The 21165-nt window shown below is 39.8% G+C and overlaps 1 protein-coding gene across 1 annotated transcript; it reads right to left on the bottom strand.

The window, feature by feature from the left end:
• Positions 1-2416: 2416 nt before the first annotated feature.
• PPP1CC (protein phosphatase 1 catalytic subunit gamma) lies at positions 2417-20534 on the bottom strand. The gene is made up of 8 exons (XM_043440758.1): positions 20084-20534; positions 10480-10611; positions 9529-9759; positions 6664-6768; positions 5491-5714; positions 5148-5282; positions 3699-3759; positions 2417-2810 (listed from the first exon to the last, which is right to left on the bottom strand). The coding sequence occupies exons 1-8, from the start codon at positions 20136-20138 to the stop codon at positions 2740-2742; spliced, it is 1014 nt and encodes a 337-aa protein (XP_043296693.1). The 5' UTR covers positions 20139-20534; the 3' UTR covers positions 2417-2739.
• Between the last annotated feature and the right edge of the window lie 631 nt (positions 20535-21165).

Here is a 21165-nt window from a genome sequence, read left to right as displayed (position 1 = left end):
TATTTCTGGCTGTGCTGGGTTTTCATTGCTGTGAGGATTTTTCTCTAGGTGCAGTGCGAGGGCTTCTCTTGTGGCAGAGCATGGGCTCAGGGTGGACCAGCTTCAGTAGTTATAGCATGAGCTCAGCAGCTGCAGTTTCCAGGCTTAGTTGCTCCAGGGAATGTGGGATCTTCCCAGACCAGGGATGGAACCCACATCCCGTGCACTGTCAGCTAGATTCTTTACCACTGAGCCCTAGGGGCCCCTTCTCTATTTTTGAAGGAGCATTTTTTAGTATCTTCTATTGTAACCAGACATGAACAAAGCATTCTTTGCCCTCATGCCAACCACCAGTTTTACCTTCTCTTCTACTACATTCATGCTACGATGATGAGATCCCTTACCTGGAGGGTCTGTTTCTGTCAAAATAAACCTAACATTTTCCATGCAGCACCTCCCTACAATGGCTCTTTTGTCTTACCTGGGTACCAAGATGCTCACCTTGCTGTAGTCGTACTGGCTGATCTACATCTTCACTTTCGCACAAACTGAGTGTTCTTTCAACTTTTCATCATAGCTCCACATTGGGAACCGCAGGTTCTCCTCTTTCCCACCAGCCTAAATCCTGTGCCTTCATGAATTAGCATTCATTTGTCCTCAGCTCCCATGCCTCATACTCCATGTGTGTATGTTACTTTTAAAAGCCTCTAGTCTTAAATCAAGGGGCTTGAAAAACAAGATGATATATTTGATGTGGGCAAGTGTAGTACAGAAGATACCTATCAGTTATTTCTGTGATATGAGTTCAAACAGTATCATGTTAACTATTTGGATGTATATCATATCCTGTATAACATGTGTATCATGTTAAATAAGGATGGCAATACCTATCTATCTGAATGGTTCTGTAATGGTGTTGTCATCTTGAGAGCTGAAATACTTTATAACCACTTAAAACTAGAATGGAAAAAATTACACTAATAATTGCAACAACTTCATTTCCTAGTTATTTCTTTCATATTTGCTGAAAATATCTATCCTGTATGCAATCACTGCTCAGAAATGCTTAGCTAGCCATGGCTCAGTATCAGGTCCTAATAGGGGCTACACACAAAAGGCAGATGGTTCTTAGAACTCAGCCAATTGAGATATTCAAACGTAAGAAACAACTGGGACTAATTATAAGGTAACAAATAGTAAATATTTACTGAATACTGAGTCAGGCATTCTTCTGAACAGATCTCATTACTTCATTTAGTGATTCGCTGTGAGAGAGATATTAGATATTGTCCCTGTTTTTATAGCTAGGGACACTGCATTTAAGTCACGCACTCAAATCACATAGCTAGGAGGAGCCGGGATCTTGATTCTGTAAAAAGGCAGATGGTTCCCTGAGCTGCACATGGCGATAAGGACGAATGAGAGAGTAAGGTTAGTGCAGACTGGGATCTACAAGGCAAAATCTGAAGTTGTGTCTTCACATACTAAGTTCAAGTTATCTGAGTCTCTCCTAAGATCTCATGTCCTAAAACCAAAGGTTGATTTTGTTCTCTACTTAACCAGTGCTGTGTTTCTTTTCAGAAGAATTTTGAGACTACGAACTACACTCCACACTTTATAACCCAAGCCCAATGGGTTACAAATGGCTCAATTCTACAATCTTATAGGATTTTGAAGTCCTGGAAGTGATACAATTGATAACGTCCAAGGCACAGATTACAGATTCATGAAACTGATACAACTTGTTGTTCATCTTCTTCCATTAGAGACCTGGGAGAATATCTTAAGTAGAATAAGCAAACTCTCAATTTGTCACAAATGTAGAGCAGGAAGGAGCTGGAAGGAGCTAGAAGTCACGAGGTCACCCAAGAGCACACTGGGGCACGGACACGGCCGTTGCCTCAGGGCCAGGGCTCACAGTACAAACTATGCTCTTTTCTCCCACAAGCAAATGTTGGTTCAAACAATCCCCACTAGGTGGTCCTCTTCCAACTCCCTAAGAGACAACCAGTTTTTGATAGAAGAATGTGCTTTTCAAATAACATGCTCTCCATCCACTTTTAATGTACCAGAGAAATGAATATGCATTCAACACACTTGTGAAAAATGTAGGACACAACATTGTGTTTCACATGAATTAGGGAAGAGAAAAGAGCAAAGGTTTGTGTATAAAAACACTGGTGGTTGACTTAGAATAATTTAAAAAGTAGCTCTTGAATTTTATTGCCAAGTTCAAATAAACTCAGACAAAAAATATGGATACAGATGATGTCACACAACTCACCAAGTCCCACACCTCCCAATATAGTTCAATCTCATCTCTCTACTTCAGAAACTTAGTTATATCCAATAAGAATTTGAAGAATGAGCATCCATATTACAATCCATCTCTGGAAGACAGACTATTTGAAGGAAGACAAATCCAAATTGAAACTGCGTGGTTTCCAGAGCAATTTATTCATTAAAATCTATTCAATACTCCATCAACAGTTCTCCTGTGTGTGTTGTGCTGACAAACTGACACTGAGAGGATTTAACAAGTTCATCATTTAATAAGTCTGAATTAATTTTCACCACATGGTATTGTACACGGTCATCTGTTGAAACAGATTTCTTTTAAACAGATCTTAGTTTAAAAAAGTCATAGATACTGTGAGTTCTGTATAAACTGGTGGATAGTAAGTTAGTTCCTTTGTTTTGACTTATAAGCCTCAACTTCATCGCAGAATAAAGAATGTAGGCCAAAGAATGCATAATCGGTCACTCGTATAGAACAGTATTGTTTCTATAATTTGAAGCTTTCTGAATGGACGGGTTCAGGCCTGATGTAACTGTAAAAAGATTACTTAATGAATAGACTATATGGAAATCGTACAAAATGTAATTAACTTTAATCATTAATAGCTTAAACAGCACTATGTTACTAACTGCTATTCAAACTCAAAAACCTGTTTTTGAATCCCCATAAAGGTGACAGGTGTACACAACCATGCCACCTTGTACTTACTTAGGGGAGTGTCAATATATATTTCAACAGAAACTTTGGCTTCAGGAAAAGAGTCACAAACATTTAAAATAATGGCTTTAATCGTCATTTTAGGTATACTGTAGGGGAAAGTGTGCTTTAATTAAATATACATACCAGTGATGCTGGCAAAGTTGAAAGTTACTCCTAATGTTGATAGCTATAAAAACTAGTTTGTACATGGTAAGACAACGAGAGGAAAAAAAAAAAAGCAATCCCTTTGAAACAAAAAAGTTCACAGTGGTTTGTATCCAACAGTATGCATTTTATGACAATAACATGTACAGATTGAGCACCCTAGGGCTCTCTTTATATCCTAAAGAAAAGGAGCATTTACATTATTCATGGGCTCTACTGAATTAAAAAAAGATCAGTTGTACACTCACCCCTTAGACAGGGGACACTGTCCTGAGTGTACAGCTTTAACACCATCATTAATGTTGTTTGTAAAAGGAACAGGGAACTAAACAAAACATTTTTCCTTGGGAGTGGAGAATCTATCATTTGCTGTTATAACCAGCAAATACCATTCATTAAGTCAAAAATGGAAGGGGGAGCCCCACAAACACTATTTGAGCAAGCTGACCAATACACATTACAGTTTTAAAAATGAAGGTTATGTACTATATGTTACAAGTCCCAACTAGGCAGTATCAAAATGACATCTATTTCTTTGCTTGCTTTGTGATCATACCCCTTGGAGGTGTGACGGGTCTCGTGGCATTTGGCTTCTTTTTCTCTGCAGGCTTTAAAATCTGCAAAGATTCAGAAGACAATGCGTTTTAGGAAATACACTTAACATCAAGTCTTACATTTCACTCAAATCTTTTGTTCAGAAAGTTTTTTTGTTTAAAATTGCCCCAACAACTTTGAAGGCTCCACTGGCATATTAATACAAACCAAGCTGACAAACATTTTGGTAATAAATACTCTTATGAACTGCTATGATATATGATCTGAACAAATTGTTTCGCCTCTGGATAAAATGACAGTTTTTTGAAGTCACACCTTTAGGTATCCCTTCTGACACAGGGGGTAAAGTTCTTTAGAACAGTGTTTCTCAAACCCCTAGGGGATCATGTCATAATCTCTGGGGGTTGCAAGAACTCCCTGATAATTAAAAAAAAAAAAAAAAACAACCACTTGTTTTAATTCAGTTAACTGATGATTTGACTTCAGTGGCTGTGTTTTTGTTTATGATTGGGTGAGCCTGAAGTCATGTAAGTTTAATCATAGTGACTGAATGAGAAAAAAATTGCAGTAGGCTTTATGTGACTTGGAGAAGGAAATGGCAACCCAATCCAGTATTCTTGCCTGGAAAATCCCATGGACGGAGGACCCCAGTAGACTACAGTTCATGGGGTCACAAAGAGTCGGACACGACTGAGTGACTTCACTTTTACGTGACAACCAGTCCATCCTAAAGGAGATCAGTCCTGGGTGTTCACTGGAAGGACTGATGCTGAAGCTGAAACTCCAATACTTTGGCCACCTCATGACAACTGTTGACTCATTGGAAAAGACCCTGATGCTGGGAGGGATTGGGGGCAGGAGGAGAAGGGAACGACAGAGGATGAGATGGCTGGATGGTATCACTGATTTGATGGACATGAGTTTGAGTAAACTCTGGGAGTTGGTGATGGACAGGGAGGCCTGGCGTGCTGTGATTCATGGGGTCGCAAAGAGTCGGACGCGACTGAACTGAACTATGTGTAAATGATTCTTTTGTGCCAAGTGAAGGCCAAATGATGTCATGGTCAATCAACAGAGGTTTTTTAGGAACAGAGACGTGGTGGGAGAACTGAGTAATCGCATGGCACATCTGGCACATGGCAGTAAGTACTATTTTCATGTGCAAGTGGTGATTTAATTTTAGCTGAACATTGTACCAACACTGTAGCTTTAGACTTACAGTAATGTACCATGATTTTAAGTTAAATTCAATACTTGGGGCAAAAGTTCTACAATCATTTCACTCCTTTAAAAGGAATTCACTCATTACTAAACTAGAACACCAATTAAGGGAAAATAAAAATTTTCAGTCTACTCTACATAAATGAATATAGGCAGAAATTAGCACTTTTTAAAAAATCAATAAAATGCAGACACAATAAAAGGAAGGAATGCGGAAAACATCCTCTACCTGAAAAGAACACATTAGTGTTTCGTCCACACTCATCATGGCACCTGCATTGTCAAACTCTCCACAATAATTGGGCGCAGAAAACAGAGTGACCAACTGCCTCTTTGCAAAAAATTCATATCCATCTTCAACCACCTTGGAGAGAAAATGTTTTCAATGTGAATAGGTGCAAATTTTAGGTGAGTAAAACCACTCTTCAGTTTCCCATTGAGCCTGATATCCTGTAGGTCACTTCCAGAGACATTTTGTATAAATAAGCAATACCTACCCACCAAAATCAACAAGGAGAATCTGTGCTCACACACATGCTCTTAAGTGTACATGTAAAATTCAAAATCAATACCTGATGGGCTCTACATATAAGATCCAAATCATGCTTATGGAGAAATTTTGCAACCACTTCTGCACCAAATGTGAAGGACACTCCTCTGTCATTTTCACCCCAGCCTAAGACATCTTTATCGGGGTCAGACCACAAAAGATCACAAAGAAGACCTTGATCTGGTACATCAGTTGGTCGCATAATTCGCCGAATCTGCTCCATAGATTGAAGATCTGGTGATAAACCTATTAAATGAGGGTAAAAAAAAAAAATCAAAATGGAAGAAAACAGAATTTTAAGAGGGAAGTTAGCACTTTAACATTTCCCTTTCTCTACAGAGAGACTCAATGACTTACAAAAACTTTCATGAAATCTTTGGTTATCTTATTAGCTTTTGTTAAAAAGGGGCGGGTGGGGGGGGACTGGAACTTGTCACATGCAATAATTTGTGGGGCAGTGTGTGCCTGAACAGGACAAGGAAAGTTACTTCAACATTCAGAGCACCCTCATGACTACTTGTAGTGACTGGGCGTAGAAGATGCAGACACTCAGGTGATGAAGCTTTCTAGGAAACCTGCACTGGCCAAGGACTGTAAAGTCAAACCAGCTCAGATGTAACTGGCTCTCAATCTGACTTTAGAAATCACATGTCCAACTCTACCAAAACCAGTATATAAATACATAAAGAGGGCAAGGATAGTGGTTTTATTAAAATATAGTTGAGCTGGCTTTTTGATGGTTGTCTAACTTCTGACACAGATGAAAAGATATCCTCTTTGCAATTACTATTTTAATTACATCATATAAAGTACCTAACCACCAAGCAAAATAACTTTTAACATCTAAGTCAGAGAAATTTCTGAAAGGAAAGGATCAAAAACAGTTCAAGGGAAAGTATATTCACATTTTCAGTATCCTAGAAGATCTTCACTGTTTACTTTACATTTGAGAATACTTCCTACTCTATTTTCAAGGCTGTTACAGAGCCTAGAGTTCTCTGTAACAAATCAACTGCATACTCTGGACTTGAATCTGGATGATCCTGGATGTGCCAGAGTGGCCTCCTGGTGTAACACAGCAGTACAGGAGAGTCGCCTCACAGAGGAAGTCATCCGAATGTTAATTCATCAATGTCAAAGTATATACTCTTTAGAAGAATCCAAATCTACGTGCAATTAAAATCAGCACACATACCTCCATGACAGCAGAATATTTTCTCATCCACGATGGCTGCTATCGGTAAACAGTTAAAGCAGTCTGTGAAAGTTTTCCATAGTTTAATGTTATATCTTCTTTTACCTGTGAAAATTTTGGGATGGTTAAACAAGAGACTGGTGTTCTGCAGGTACATACTCTCAGGATAAGTCCTCCAAGGCAATATTAAAAAACTATGCTTTTATTAAAAAAGAGAGAATTAGATATATGTAATATTTAAGAGATGTGTGATTTATAAGCAACAGCTTATAGTTTCATATGCACTATTTTAAAATTCCATAGAAGGTCTGAAAACAGAATTCCAGATATACTGACTAAGGATTATCATTAAGCCTCAACAATTATTTAATAGCACCAACTCTGTTTGCAATATAGTCTGTTCTGTCCACTCTCAAACCATAGGTGGGTTCCTATTTCCAAAGGCAACCAAGAACAACTCACAACTCACTCTGTCGGCTTCTTCATCAAAAATTAAGATTCTTCCTCTTGCTGCCTGAGCATCTTATTAACTCAGTCCCCGGGCTGCTGCTTTCTTTCCTCTCTACATTTCCCCGCTAAGGCCACCTCAGAGCGCCAGGAGCATCTGGCTGCAGAAGGATTCCTGGATAACTGCCAAGGTCTCTTCAAGCTTCCAAATCCTCAGATTCCGAGCCAGAACCCCTAATGCAGCTTCCTATTACTACAGACCAGACAGCCCTGGCATCAGAAAAGTGTAACATACATTCACATTTTATCCAACAGATACCTCAGCTTTTCCAGGACTACAGTCATAACATGGGCAGGGGCAGTCCAGGTTGGATGCATGAGACAAGTGCTCGGGGCTGGTGCACTGGGATGACCCAGAGGGATGGGATGGGGAGGGAGGTGGGAGGGGGGCTCAGGATGGGGAACACATGTAAATCCATGGCTGATTCATGTCAACGTATGGCAAAAACCACTACAATACTGTAAAGTAATTAGCCTCCAACTAATAAAAATAAATGAAAATAAATAAATAAATTAAAAAAAAAATAACATGGGCAGGGGGAATGGAGGAAATGGTAGCACAGAATGCTTGTTACACTTAGGAAATAAGTCTATCACGTTAAGCACTGGTTTTTAAATTCCTTCATGGAAATGTAAATTTGAATAAAAATTTTCAATATAGTATAATTTTAACAAAATTATCAATGTTTTAAGTTGGTAAACCATCCACTGAAAGCCACCTATGTCAGGATACTTTCAGGCCCACAGACTGGGTGGCAAACTATACCTGCCTGATGGGAGAGGGGAAAGTTGGCGTACAAGGTCATTCATTACATGAGTCTTGAAGACAAAGAGTCAAAATTAATACTAATCAATGCTGACCTTCTAAATCATTAAGGCTTCTAATAAAAAAGAAACCAAAAATGATGTAGCCAACACACTAGGAAGTATATCACAACAAATCATGTGAATTTGAACTTTATCAAATAAAACATCAAAATATTGGCTAACTGCTATGTAAAAAGCAAACTGTTCTAAACAGCAGTACCTGTAACAAATTTCTAAAACACAATGTTATAAAATTCTCTGCCTCTCATTTCATTACCTAAATAGTGACTGCCTTACTAGCACTTCTCTGATAAGACTCATTGTCAATATCAAATATCTTTCTTGCCCAACTCAAGTTGTCCCAGTCGCCCACCTCATTCTTTTTTTTCCTCCAATTTTACTGAAGTATCGTCAATTTTCTCCTACCTCATCTTATGAGCTGGGTCTTGGACTACGTACATACATACAGTCAAGGGAGAGGCTGTGAGTACGAGGACTAAGTTTATGAAGGTAATCTTTCTAGCAATGTACTTCTAACCAATAAACTAGATGAACAGATCTAAATGAAACTGAGATGGAATAACACCACACCTTGAGAGACTGTAGGTTATGATTATAGTCTATGGTACAGCCAGAGACAAAACCAGTCTTGTTATAATTATACTGGCAAGTGCTAGTAATTCAAATTCCTTAACCACTCCCACTCACAGAAATGATGAATACAAAAGGAAGATGGAGATAAGGATTAAAAAAAAATTTTTTTTTAATTTATAGTTAGTTAAACAGCAGCATCAATAAAAACTCCACCGAAACTGATTATTTTCAAGGCTTTGGGAATCTTGCTCCTGTCAATTATCAACTCAAAGTGCACCTTCAAAATGGGTCAAACAATGTATAAATTATACAAATACTTTTAATTAGCTCCCCCTTGCTGCCCTGTTTTCTCCTTTCAGCACAATTTCAGATAGTGAGTACTGTTTTTCTTGGGTGTGGATGTGCTAAATGAAAAAGAACTATATTACAAATTACAAAACTTATTTGTATATTCCAAGTTTCCACTTATATGCAACGTCTAGAAGAGGCAAACCTATAGAAACAGAAAGTAGCTGAGTGCTTACATAGGACTGTGGTGATGGCTACGTAATTCTATCAGTTTAATTCACTCAACTGTACACTTAAAATGGATGAAATTTTATCTCAATAAAGTTATCAGAAACAAAGCTATCTATTCGGACAGGTTCTCAGAGTTGTACTAAAAATTAAATTATCTGCAACTATTCACAACAATTACCTTAAAAGAAATCACCACTGTTATCACCATTTCCTAATCTAATCATCACATCATACAAGAATCCAGGACATTATCATACTGTAACGAATGTTAATTTTTTTTACCACAAGAAAGAAGCCAGGACAAAAACTAGTTAACAAAATAGTAAGCATGAAAAATGACAACACTACATGTAAGTTCTCACAAATCCTAACAGAAACATGTTCAGTTTATGACCACGTATCTCAATATAAGTAAATCTTCCTGTAGAAAGTACTTACATTCATCATAAAATCCATATATTCTATTGATGCTGGCACATTCGTGGTTTCCTCTGAGAAGAAAAAAATTCTCGGGATATTTGATTTTGTAAGCCAACAAGAGGCAGATAGTCTCCAGTGATTGTTTTCCCCTGTCCACATAGTCCCCAAGAAACAGGTAATTGCTTTCTGGCGGGAAACCACCATACTCAAAAAGTCGAAGCAAATCATAGTATTGCCCATGGATATCACCTAGAAGCAAGAATTTTTATTACACAGTGTCTTCATTCGTATAGTTCAAACCACGCACATAAAACTAATTTCCACTGTTGTGTAGTATTTAGTCCAACAAAGCTTAGTGAAAATTTTAAGTCTATGTGTATATCAGAATCATACACAAAACTCAAGTAATTAATAATTTATTTTGCAGAACGGATTATTAATGGCTAGGCAGGCCTTCCTGCCAAGTAACACGGTTTCCCTTTCAGGCTGGCTGATCAATATCAGATACCCAACAGCTCAGTCTCTAGGGACCGTGCCAGCAGAAGTGATGCACTCTTAACAAGCCCTGACCCCATGTGAACAAAGGTACACACACACTACACCCACCAATACATCTGGCTTTCAAGGTCTACCTGCTAGATAATGCCGAAGAGTATTTTCCTTTGCTTTAAGCTTATATATAGGTTCTGGCCTTTTCTTAGCTCTCCATTCTGTTTCTGTTCCTTTCTTCTGCAATGTTTGTATTTCTTTAGCAAAATAATTTTAAGCAATTTTGAAGCACATCTAAGTAAACTAGGTCCATTAGAGGTATTTATTCTAAAGCTACAATTATATAATGTAATTCTAGGTTATTCATAAATAGTACATGATTCTATTGGCTAACATAACATCATCTATATACCATTTATATATACCCTTGACTCAGTCAATTAATCACATAACCAAAGGTAACAGTGCACCAAAACTTACCACATATCTTGAGTGGTGCTTCAAGTTCTAGCAGGATAGGCTGACTGAGAAAGATCTCTCGGGACTTTAAGCACAGTCCTCTGATTTCATTCTCCTGTAGCTGGACATTTTTACCAGGCTTGGACCCTCTCACTGTAGGGGGAGGAAAAAGCCCAATTTAGTCAAGTGAAGTCAAAGTAAGATTTCATATAAAAATTAAACATATATGAAAAGGCACAAGCTTTAAATAAAGAGGAGACAAAAACAGTTTAACTACTTTCTGACTAGGCTTTATTTTCAGGACACTTAACAATTGGCCTTGTTCACCTACAGCCCTCTCACCAGATCAGCTCTTTTTGCCTCCCGTCATCTTCTCTTCTCCAGCCTTATAAATGAACTAGTATTTGTAAAGCAGGAGGTCTTAGAGACTGTCATGCTGCTGAGTCAGTTCTAACAATTCCTTGTTTTAAAATATGATTGGAAATGCTCAGGATCTCCCCCGTCCCAATCAGTGTTTTTCAAAGGACACAGGTCTCTCTCCATGGTCCCAGATTTATCTTATGAAAAAAATTTACTGTGCTGTTTTTCATTAAAACACAGTGTATGCTTGTTGTGGGTATTTTGCTATGCAACTTTCTAGGCCTGAATTTGTGAATACACTCATGTCTATACAGGGCAAAGGATGTCAGTGTGTGCTGTGAGAAAGGTTTCCTAGTAATTGGAACAGGTAAAACTTGAGAAAAAGGAGGACGAGATCATGGCACAGCACACATCACATCAGAGCACTTGGGTTCTACTCACTATCAAAGTGAAGCACAAGATATCCTCTGGACTTATAATAATTCATTTATCAGCAGCTAGGTAGCAGTAAGAAATGAAATTCTGTTTTGACTCTAGTTGCAACAGATTAGAGAGTTATTAATTAAATATATAACAAACAGCACTGCACTGCCTGTTGTTTGGTCATCAAGTTGTGCCCAATCCTTTTGCAAGCCCGTGGACTGCAGCCTGCCAGGCTCCTCTGTCCATGGGATTTTCCAGGCAACAATACCTGAGTGGGTTGCCATTTCCTTCTCCAGGGTAATAAATAACAAGCAGCACTGCATTACTAACTTTACCTTAATTTTACAGTTATGAAGCGGCTGCTGTTGCTCCTCAGTCTCTAAGTCCTGTCTGACTCTCAGCAGCCCCACGGACTGCAGCCCACCAGACCACTCTGTCCATGGGATTCTCCAGGCAAGAATACTGGAGTGGGTTGCCATTCCCTTCTCCAGGGGATCGTCCCAACCCAGGCATCAAACCTGGGTCTCCTGCATCGCAGGCAGATTCTTTACCGTCTGAGTCACCGGGGAGCCACCAGGGAAGCCCCTTATGAAGTGCCAGGGTCTGGTTAAATATGGGGACTGATTATCATCAGGTCGCAATAAAAATCTTAACACTTATTTTATAAAAAGAAAAAAAAACTTAACACTTATTTTATACAAAAGATTCATGAAAGGAGGCACTCTCTGAACTAGAACTGAAGCAAAAACACAGAACCAGACCAAGTACAGAACTAAGCCTACATCCTTCCACCATTAAACCCAATATAAGCAGATTAAATCAATATTGTCAATTTAAACTTTATCAGGTTTGAAGGCTTTATATTCAAATTCAAAATCATCTAGCCTAATGCTAAACAAGAGCAATATGTTTAACTGGTTTGTATCTAGCTTTGTTCTGTAAATATCTAAGTAACATTACAGAGTAATAAAAACTGCAAGTTAAAAAAACCCTGGTATCTGCTGAGTATTTTTTTTCCCCATTAAATCGGGCTGTGCCCAAATGTGAAAAATACTGTCTTAGGGGAAGCCCTCCTTCAGACTGAATAGCCACTGAAATGAAATTCTCTGAGGTAACAAGCTGAGCAGAAATGGAAAGGTGTTATTTTTTTCAATGAAAGACAATAAATAAGAAAGGATGACAAGGAGGAAGAGTCAAACTCTTAAGAGGGTACAGCAAAAAAAAAATGTTGAGTGTATTGGACTGGCAACTAGAAGCAAGGTTTCTGTACTGGTTTCAGTCTTGAGCAAATCACCTCTTTGGACTCCAAAACATACACGTAACTGAACTAAGTGACCACCAGTCTCATTCTGATCAAATATTAAACGACTAAAATATTAAAGAAGCGACTAAAGAGAAAGCATAGTAAGGATAATCTTTGAGGGACTACAGTAAACGGACACATACACAATACAAGAGCTACTGAGTTGTTTGTGAAACAAAACAACTTTTTTCCAGAACCAAAGTAATTTTTTCTTTCTAGACATACACATAGGAGAGAACACAAGAAACCCTCCCAGTGGAAAGATAGTGGGATCATTGCTTTACTGGCCAGAAAACCCCAATCATTAGTGATTTTGCCACAAGTCAGCAAGAAGGTTGGGCAGACTGCCCAACAGGAAACTTTTATTTTTGGCTAGGGGATTCCTAAATGCTTCTGGTTTCAAAGGGAATCTTTTTCAGCAGAGGCCCACATTTGTAAGGGAAGTCTTTTAGAAGACTTACACCTATAGGGAACTCAAGTCATAATTTAATATGAATACTATCAGATTAAATCAATGCTGCTAATGCACATTTTACTGGTTTGGAGGCTTCCCACTACAACCTTTAGACATAGTTCATGATAATTTTAGTTTTCTTAATCTGATTGTCCCCAAAGTATCAGAGCAGAGATTAAGAACAATACTAACAACTTTTTAAAATTTATTTTTAATTGGATAACTGCTTACAATGTTGTGCTAGTTTCTGCTGTACAATACTATGAATCAGCAATAGGTATACACTTACCTCCTCCCACCCGCCCAGCCTCATCCCACCCCTCTAGGTCATCACACAGTACCTGGCAGAGCTCCATGCAACACTAACAATTTAAAGTGTTCCTAATGTGGACTGAGGATTAAATACAATTCTTGAACAAATCAAGATTTAGTTTATATCTAAACAGTGCTCATTAAAAACACAGTCACAAAGCTTCTTAAATTCCCAACAATTAGCTCAAGAACTAAAACTATATAAACAGAAACTCCATCAAAACCATCTACCAACCGGCAAATACCTGCTCATCTTTCGAGACTGCTTAGATATCACCTCACTCTGGAAAACCCCTCTTAGCCATCTTCTCTCCCCTTAACAAGCCGGCTTTATGTTTTCTGAAATGCTCTCCCAACACTGACCAGCACACACTCTGTATTATAATTGCCAGTTCGCGTCCATCTATTCATCCTGGTAGAATGTAAACCTCAGGACCATACCACTAGCCCTGCAGTGTACATGCCCACAGCCAGTACGTGGTAGGTACTCAAAACCTGTCTGTTTTCAAATTACAAAGCAATAGTATCATTCTTATACTAGAGTATTTTTCTAGTTGTGAAAATTTAGGATTACTCTTAAAAATGTATCTAACAGAAAATAAAGATTTCAAAATGGGTTTTGGCAGCCTGAGTGAACACAGCAGGCATTTCTTAGAGATGGCCAATTAGCTGACAGCATAAAAAACCTACTTCACTGTTTTCAGTGTCCATCACACAGAATCAGGTACTATTGCAGCTGACACCTATGGAGCACTTCCCATGTGCCGGGCACTGCTGCACTAGGACGCTTTACTGACTACAGGGCCATTCAATACAACAATCCCGTGAAGTCAGCCACTGGCACTTCTCTGTGTTACAGGCTGGAAGAGGCTCAGTGACGTGGTCCAAGGTCACAGAGCTTGTAAGGAGGACACCAGGCCCCAACTGACTCTAGCTCTGAAATGGTGCTTCCACCAGATCACCCTCGCATTTAAGAATTTGTTCTTCATCTTCAAAATATGTTTAAAATATATGGCATTAACTTAGAAACTTAGTAAGAAAACAATGAAAGCAAGTAAACTAGCATACAACTGTTTTTGCCATTTTATAAGTTCATAAGCAATAACAAAGATGAAAAAGTTAAAAAGGAAAGAATTTGTTTTCATTATACTTCTAAACCAAGAGATTTTATAGGACAAACTACTGAACCTCTATACAGTCATTGATGCTTAAGAAAAATTTGATATGAGATATAAAAATCATAAGGCATCCTTACAAACAGGAAGCATTAAAAATTAAATGATGCAATCTACTTGAGACAAGAACTTTGTCCCTTTTCTTGAGAGGTTTACATTCTAGTAGAGGATTCAGAAGGTAAGACAAACCCGCACGTCGTATAAAGTTACTTCAACAATTGCCAATGAGATCCAAAATATTCCAACAAAAAAGAATTTCATTTTCCAGGTAGAATGTTTCTCATAAGTGCAGGTGCTAGGTATTGTATGGAAATAAAATCAGTAGGCACAGCGGACATATATAGGTTAGTGACTGATACATTAAAATGGTCAACTCAGGTCTTAGGCACGTGATTTCTCTTTTTTTCTTTGCAGCATTTTGAGGCTTGCGGGATCTTAGTTCCCTGACCAGGGATTGCCCTCAACAGAGACAGCTTGGAGTCCTACTAACCAGTGGATGGCCAGGGAATTCCCAAATGTGCAACTTTAGAGTAAAAGCTTTTATCTGGCTAAAATAAAATGGCAGATTCAGAAAACTGCATCATGGCTGTTACCAGCAAAGACTGTTCTGTTCTAACTTTTATCATCATTTATTTATCTGGCAAATCATTCACATGAGCACATGATAAAAACTCCTATGCAATTTTATAGTAAACAAACTGATAAAAACTTGAAATAACTTAAGACTACTTTGGGATTACTTATGAGGGATAAGCATGTATTCTTGCCCCTTAACTGTTGAAAGAAGATCATAGAAAAGGAATAGCATACCTACCAAAAAGCCTCAGCTCAATTATAATCAAGTTTTAAAACTAAAATTGGCACAACCAGTATAAAAATAAGTCAACAGAGATTTTGCTAATAAGATAATCCTATTAAAAAGGTGGTAATCTTAACAATATGCCACATTATATTTATTTTAGTGACAATCAATAACCTCACAACATTTGACAAATTTAGGAAAACAAAACCTCAAACCAAAACAAACAAAAAACAGTGAGGATCTGTAACATCAAAACTTTCCCACAAACAACTGAGGTCTTTTCTACAAAAACTGTAAGCCACAAAAATGTTACTCAAGAACCATTCAGTTTCCTGCAAAGTCACCAGCAGGAAGATGCCCACTTTTTGGCCATTTGAATTTCTAAGCCACCCTCTCCCCGCCTTGACTTTGCTAACTGCTGGTGTGATACTTTGGGCATTTAAAGGTGACACCAATTTTCTCAAGGCATATATAGAAATCAGGATGTAGCTGCAAAACACTGTCTATTGCTCTCAGTGAAGAACCTTGAGTTTTCCACACCTAGAGTGAAGACAATTTATTGAAAAATCTTTAACTCTCTACAGTCTAACCACCTACGCTTGATGAGACTTGACATCTGACCCTACATTTGTACTGAGTGGCATTTTCATAAACCTTAATACCAGTAACAGACAATCTCCTCTAGATGAGGGATGCCAGTAAGCCCCAGGGGAGGTAAAATTGGAGATTTCAGATAAAACATCAAGACCATTAAGTAAATCATCTATTCTTACATGGTTTGGATACAGTGGTCTGATCCTAAAACATAAAAAAATTTGCCCCAGAATTCTGTAAATTGTTCTTGAATTAAGACTTTCCAGTTTCCTCATTTACACAGTGATTCGTATCAGGATATTATCTCCTTCACATTCCAGTCTTCAAGGTCTACTAACATCCTCGAGAGTAAATTGAATGAAATGACCAAGTCTGTATATCATCTCCCTGCTTCAAGATCAGTAACCCTCACCTACTCAGGCAGACTGAACAGCAATGGCACGTGACCGCAGTTTCACTGATACGGAACAACCTCACCCACCTCTACCGTGGATGTGCTGTTATTGCACGGTGCAGCCTGGCATCCATTCCCCCAGCTTGGAGGAGGAATGCCTGCCTGCTCCCGCGGCTTACATTCCCTCAAGCACCACAAAATGACACACGCCATCCTGTTAGACTTCACTGCTTCCTCCTGCTACCGACAGGCGAGGGGGCACTGCGGGCACAGAGAATAATCCTTCCCCAGCTTGGATTAGGGTTGGTGCAAGTGGCAGATCACAGCCTAAGACCTTTCTGGTCTTACTTGTAGGAGAGAATGCAGCATACAATTGACATGTGGGAGGGGAGGGGGAGGTCCTCACAATACAGGCTTCTTGGAAATTAAGGGTATTAGTAACACACAAGTTTACGATTACTGTCTTTATCAACAAAATGCCCTATGATCACTGATCGCAAGAAAAGCGTCTAACTGTTAAAATGATCTGACGTGTAAACTCATTCTTTAAGAAAGATTATTTTTGTCTTCCTTGGTCAGCATTTTAAGAATTTTTTTCTTGTGCCATTATGTTTGTCCTTTATTATCTTCAGGACCAGGGACCACTGTCTTTTTTAAACATTACAATACAAACATGTTTCATTTCACATCAAAAAGCTAAACACAGGGATTACTTTTACAAATTAGAGGATTAAATTCGTAAATGTTGTCTGAGGGCCAGGACAGAAGTCATATTTAAATCACTAATGCAAATCAAGCAATTGTGCAGAGCCTGACACAGTCCTGCAGTTTGACAACCGCCATCTTCAGAGGTGAGATGCTTCCCTCAAAGCAGGATGTGAAGTTACAACTGTCTGCTTTGCAAGAAAATGGCTAGCCATCAATCATTCTCTGTATGAGATCACTTACAAAGCTAATCTGCCTCTAATCTCACTTTTCTCCAACACAGTAGGACTACCAGACAAATCAGCAGCTGATTTATTCTCTAAATCCGAAGTTTTACGGTGCAGTTATTTAAGCAAGTGAACATGAATAACACGAGAGCGACAATCTCAGGGTTTTATCACCTGCAAGGCAGACCTTCCCAGGTGGGTGGCAGAATGCTGCCTCCTTAGTGAAGTCGCTCAGTCGTGTCCAACTCTTTGCGACCCCATGGACTGTAGCCTACCAGGTTCCTCCGTCCTTGGGATTTTCCCAAGGTAAGAGTAGAAAAGAACTGCAAAGCTGTAATGACTAAAAGCTAAAGCATGGTGTTTCGTTAGATAAGACTTCACTTTTGAATGGTCTTTTTAGTACTATCACTGAGCTACTTCTCAACTAGCTTGTACAGTCCTCCACCTTAAAAGAGACAATTCCGAACATGTAAAAAATTCCAACAAGGTCATAAAACTCACATTCCCTCCATCTTTAGATATACTTAACTCTTAATGAAAATTTTCAGAGGAGAAACTTTGTGAGGCGCTACAAAAAAAAAAAAATCACAAAACTTATCAGCATTTTCTACCTTGGAAAGATATACATATATATATCTTCAATAGATCATTTTCAATAGTTTCTCTGCCAATTTAACATTGATGAGGAAAAAAAAAAAACATTAAGAATGTTGAGCAGCTAGTTTATTCCCAAAGAATGAAAACGCACTGCTTTACTAATTTCAATGAAAAAAACGAAATGTTAAAAAAATCTGGTTTTCCAATATAGCATGTATAGAAACTATTAAGAAATAATGACTGATCTCACTGTAAATGATCCAGGTTAATCAGCACAAATTTCTTAGCACAATTAAAAAAATAAGATTAAAATTAACAAGATGTTGTATGAAGAGTTACGGGCGACTCCACAACTAAGACTTAACTAATCTTAAAATTGTTTCTAATCCACAGCTTCCATTTTTTCCAGCTTTCTCAAAGAAATAAAGCCCACTCTTAACTTGCCACACATGTCCCTGCGTAGACATGCAGAAGCTAATTTACAATTTTTGAATGAAAAAAATTTAAGTTCTTTTCTTACAGCAAATTGTTTTAATCCGTTTCTGACCCACTGCTGCCTCACATAAACCAAAGAACTATATTAACTAATATTAAAAGTGTGATTCTTCTAATAAATGCCAGGTATTGAATGAACAAGGTTTTCACCCACAATGGCAGTGACATTTCATGGGCTCATTTAATGAGTTTTTCTTTTGAGACACTATAAAAGGAAAAAACCTTAACACACATTAAGAAAACATATTTTCAGAAGTTTCATTCTCATGACTTAAAAGATCTGCAAATTCTAACACCAGAGCTGTCCAATTGTTTACGCTAGACTCCATCTTTGAGCATTTACAGTTCAACAACATTTTAGAATATAAAGGCAAAAATGCAGTTAAAACTCTGCCAAATCTACATTATCCAACACTCAAGAAAGGGATCTGAATTCTTTCAAAGTTCGGAATTAGATGTTATTATTAATAGATGTGCTCTAGAATTTAGGGGTGGTGAGGGGTGATTTTATTTCAGCGTCTCTCCTTAAAATCCGAACTTCATCCCTCTCCCACATCAATAGAAATCAATCGCCAGACACCTCAGGAGTTTTAGGTCAGTCAAAATTAAATATTTATTTTAACCTTTGCTCAACCACTGGACACCCCCTTCTTTCACACATAGGGTGACTTCAATGACTGGCTGCCTGGGTTTACAAACTTGACTGTCACTAACTGTGTGACCTTGGTCAAGTGACTACACTTCTCTAGGTCTTAGTCAGGAAAAAAATAATAGCATCTACCTCATGTATTACATGAAATCTGTGTAAAGAGCTCCAAAAAATGCCTGACAACACAGTAAGCGCTTTAGAAGCGATGGCTAATTTGATTTATGCGATGCACGCAAAGTACTGGAGACAACTCATTAGAAAAGACCCTGATGCTGGTAAAGACTTAAGGCAGGAGAAGCGGACGACACAGGACGAGATGGTTGGAAGGCATCACCGACTCAATGGATATGAGTTTAAGCAAGCTCCGGGAGATGGTGAAGGCCAGGGAAGCCTGGCACGCTGAAGTCCATGGGATCGGAAAGTCTGATGCGACTAAAGACAACAAAATGCAGTGAACGCAAAGCGCTTAACAGAGCTTGGCACATTGGAAAGATCCTAACGAAACTGTCATCACTGCCGGTTTCACGATTCAGAGACATGTTCAGAAAAGAGCGCGGAGACTTCCCCGGGATAAAAACAACTTAAAAAGAATATCTCGGAGGGCAGGAGAAGATGGGTTTCAACATCCCCCTGCGAATGAAGGTTCGTTACCAAGTAACAAGTAACGGGGCCCTCAACCCCAGCCTCACAAAAAAATAAAAACAAGCAGGCTAGGAAAGAAGCCCTCAAGCTTGGTGAAATCCATATCCGCATCATACTGCTTTCCAAAAGACTGAGAACCACGAAGTTCGGAACGAGCAGTTCAGTAGGTTGGACTGGGGCCCCCAATATTCTCCAAAGATTGGTCCGGAGTGCCGGGCGCACGGGGGAACGTACCGGAAACGTGGGGGTGGGGAGCGGAGTTTTCAAATTTCACGGCCAGGAAAAAGGCTGCACCCTCAAGCAATGAATGAGCGGAGCCAGGAGGGTCCGCGGGTTGGGCCAAGTGCGGAACCCCGGGCAACCTCCTTCCCGTGACAGTCCCCGGCCCGCGGGCGAACTCGCGGGGCTCACTCGTCTTGGCGCAGCAAGCCCAACAGGCCTCCCAAATCCCCCTCCCCCGTGAGTCTCCGGGGCCGCCCGCCGCCCCCTTCACCTTCCAGCAGCCGTTGGATGATGCTGTCGATGTTGAGTTTATCTATATCCGCCATCGCCTTCCCACCGCCGACCTTCCCGCAGCGGCGCCGCCGCCGGCTCGCGCCCGGGATTCACACCTCCTTCCCCACGCCACGAGCACAGAGATGGTGGTGGCGGCGGTGGCAGAAGCCGCGGTGGGTCCCCCCCAACCGCCCCGCTCCCTGCTTCCTCCTTCTCTCCCCACTGGAACCACGAGAAGAACAAAATGGCCGCCGACTCCTTAGCCAGCCTCGGGCGGCGCACGAATGCGCGCGGGGGAGTGCAGCGGCCCGGCCGGGACTTCTTTATGGGCCATAGGGCACCCGGAGGGGGCGGGGCCAGGGCGAGGAAAGGAGGCGGGGCCAGAACGCGGGAATGGGGAGGAGACGGTTGGGAGTAAATGCGCTCGCGCGCGGAATCCTTCCGCCAAACGGGCCGAGCAAATAGGCCCTCTGGTGGGAGCGTGAGTTGCAAAGTTGCACGCTGGAGTTGGGGATGGGGGAGAAGATGCAGCTGTGCACCCGAGGGTTGCGGGCTCCGCAGGACGCTGTTCACTGCGGCCGTGTTTGCAGACCTGGCCATGTGAAAAGCCCACGGAGGGAATTTGGGTGTCCTGGAATATCCCCTTAAGATGAATCTGTGGTAGAGGTGAACAGTGAAATAATAAAGAGAAGTAGGTTGACTCTCTTTGGCTTCAAATTTGCTAGAATTTGGGGGGAAGGGAAAGATATACTTGATGGCTAATTTAAAAAGTCCTCTCCCAGATAAATAAAAATGTTAAGTTATTCTTTCTGAGTGGTGGAAATATGGGTATTTGTATGCACATTTTTGTGCACTCTGTAACTTACATTTGGGGGAAAAATTCTTTTTAATCCACCCTCAAAAAAATTTCATCATCTCTTTCTGGATTATCTTTCTTGAACTCGCGAAGTTACATAATCATCGGAACGGTTTACCCTGATTGCAGCCAGAACGAAGATGAGCGAGCTTGTGCAGCAGATAAAGGAGAATTTGCAGATTTCGCGCGTCGGAGCTCGAGGCCGGAAGAGAAGGGCGAATTTG

The sequence above is a fragment of the Cervus canadensis genome, chromosome 1 (genome assembly GCF_019320065.1).
Source record: "Cervus canadensis isolate Bull #8, Minnesota chromosome 1, ASM1932006v1, whole genome shotgun sequence".
Classification (NCBI taxonomy): Eukaryota; Metazoa; Chordata; class Mammalia; order Artiodactyla; family Cervidae; genus Cervus; species Cervus canadensis.
The sequence above is the reverse complement of the archived record's forward strand: the minus strand, read 5'-3'. Positions and strand labels throughout refer to the sequence as shown.

Coding starts and splice junctions, on each gene's coding strand:
- PPP1CC (XM_043440758.1), bottom strand. CDS start 20,138: ATGGCGGATATAGATAAACTCAACATCGACAGCATCATCCAACGGCTG. Junction 5,715..6,663: donor AATATTCTGCTGTCATGGAG/GTATGTGTGCTG, acceptor CTCATTTAATAG/GTTTATCACCAGATCTTCAA. Junction 2,811..3,698: donor ACCCGTCACACCTCCAAGGG/GTATGATCACAA, acceptor ATCTTTTTACAG/TTACATCAGGCCTGAACCCG.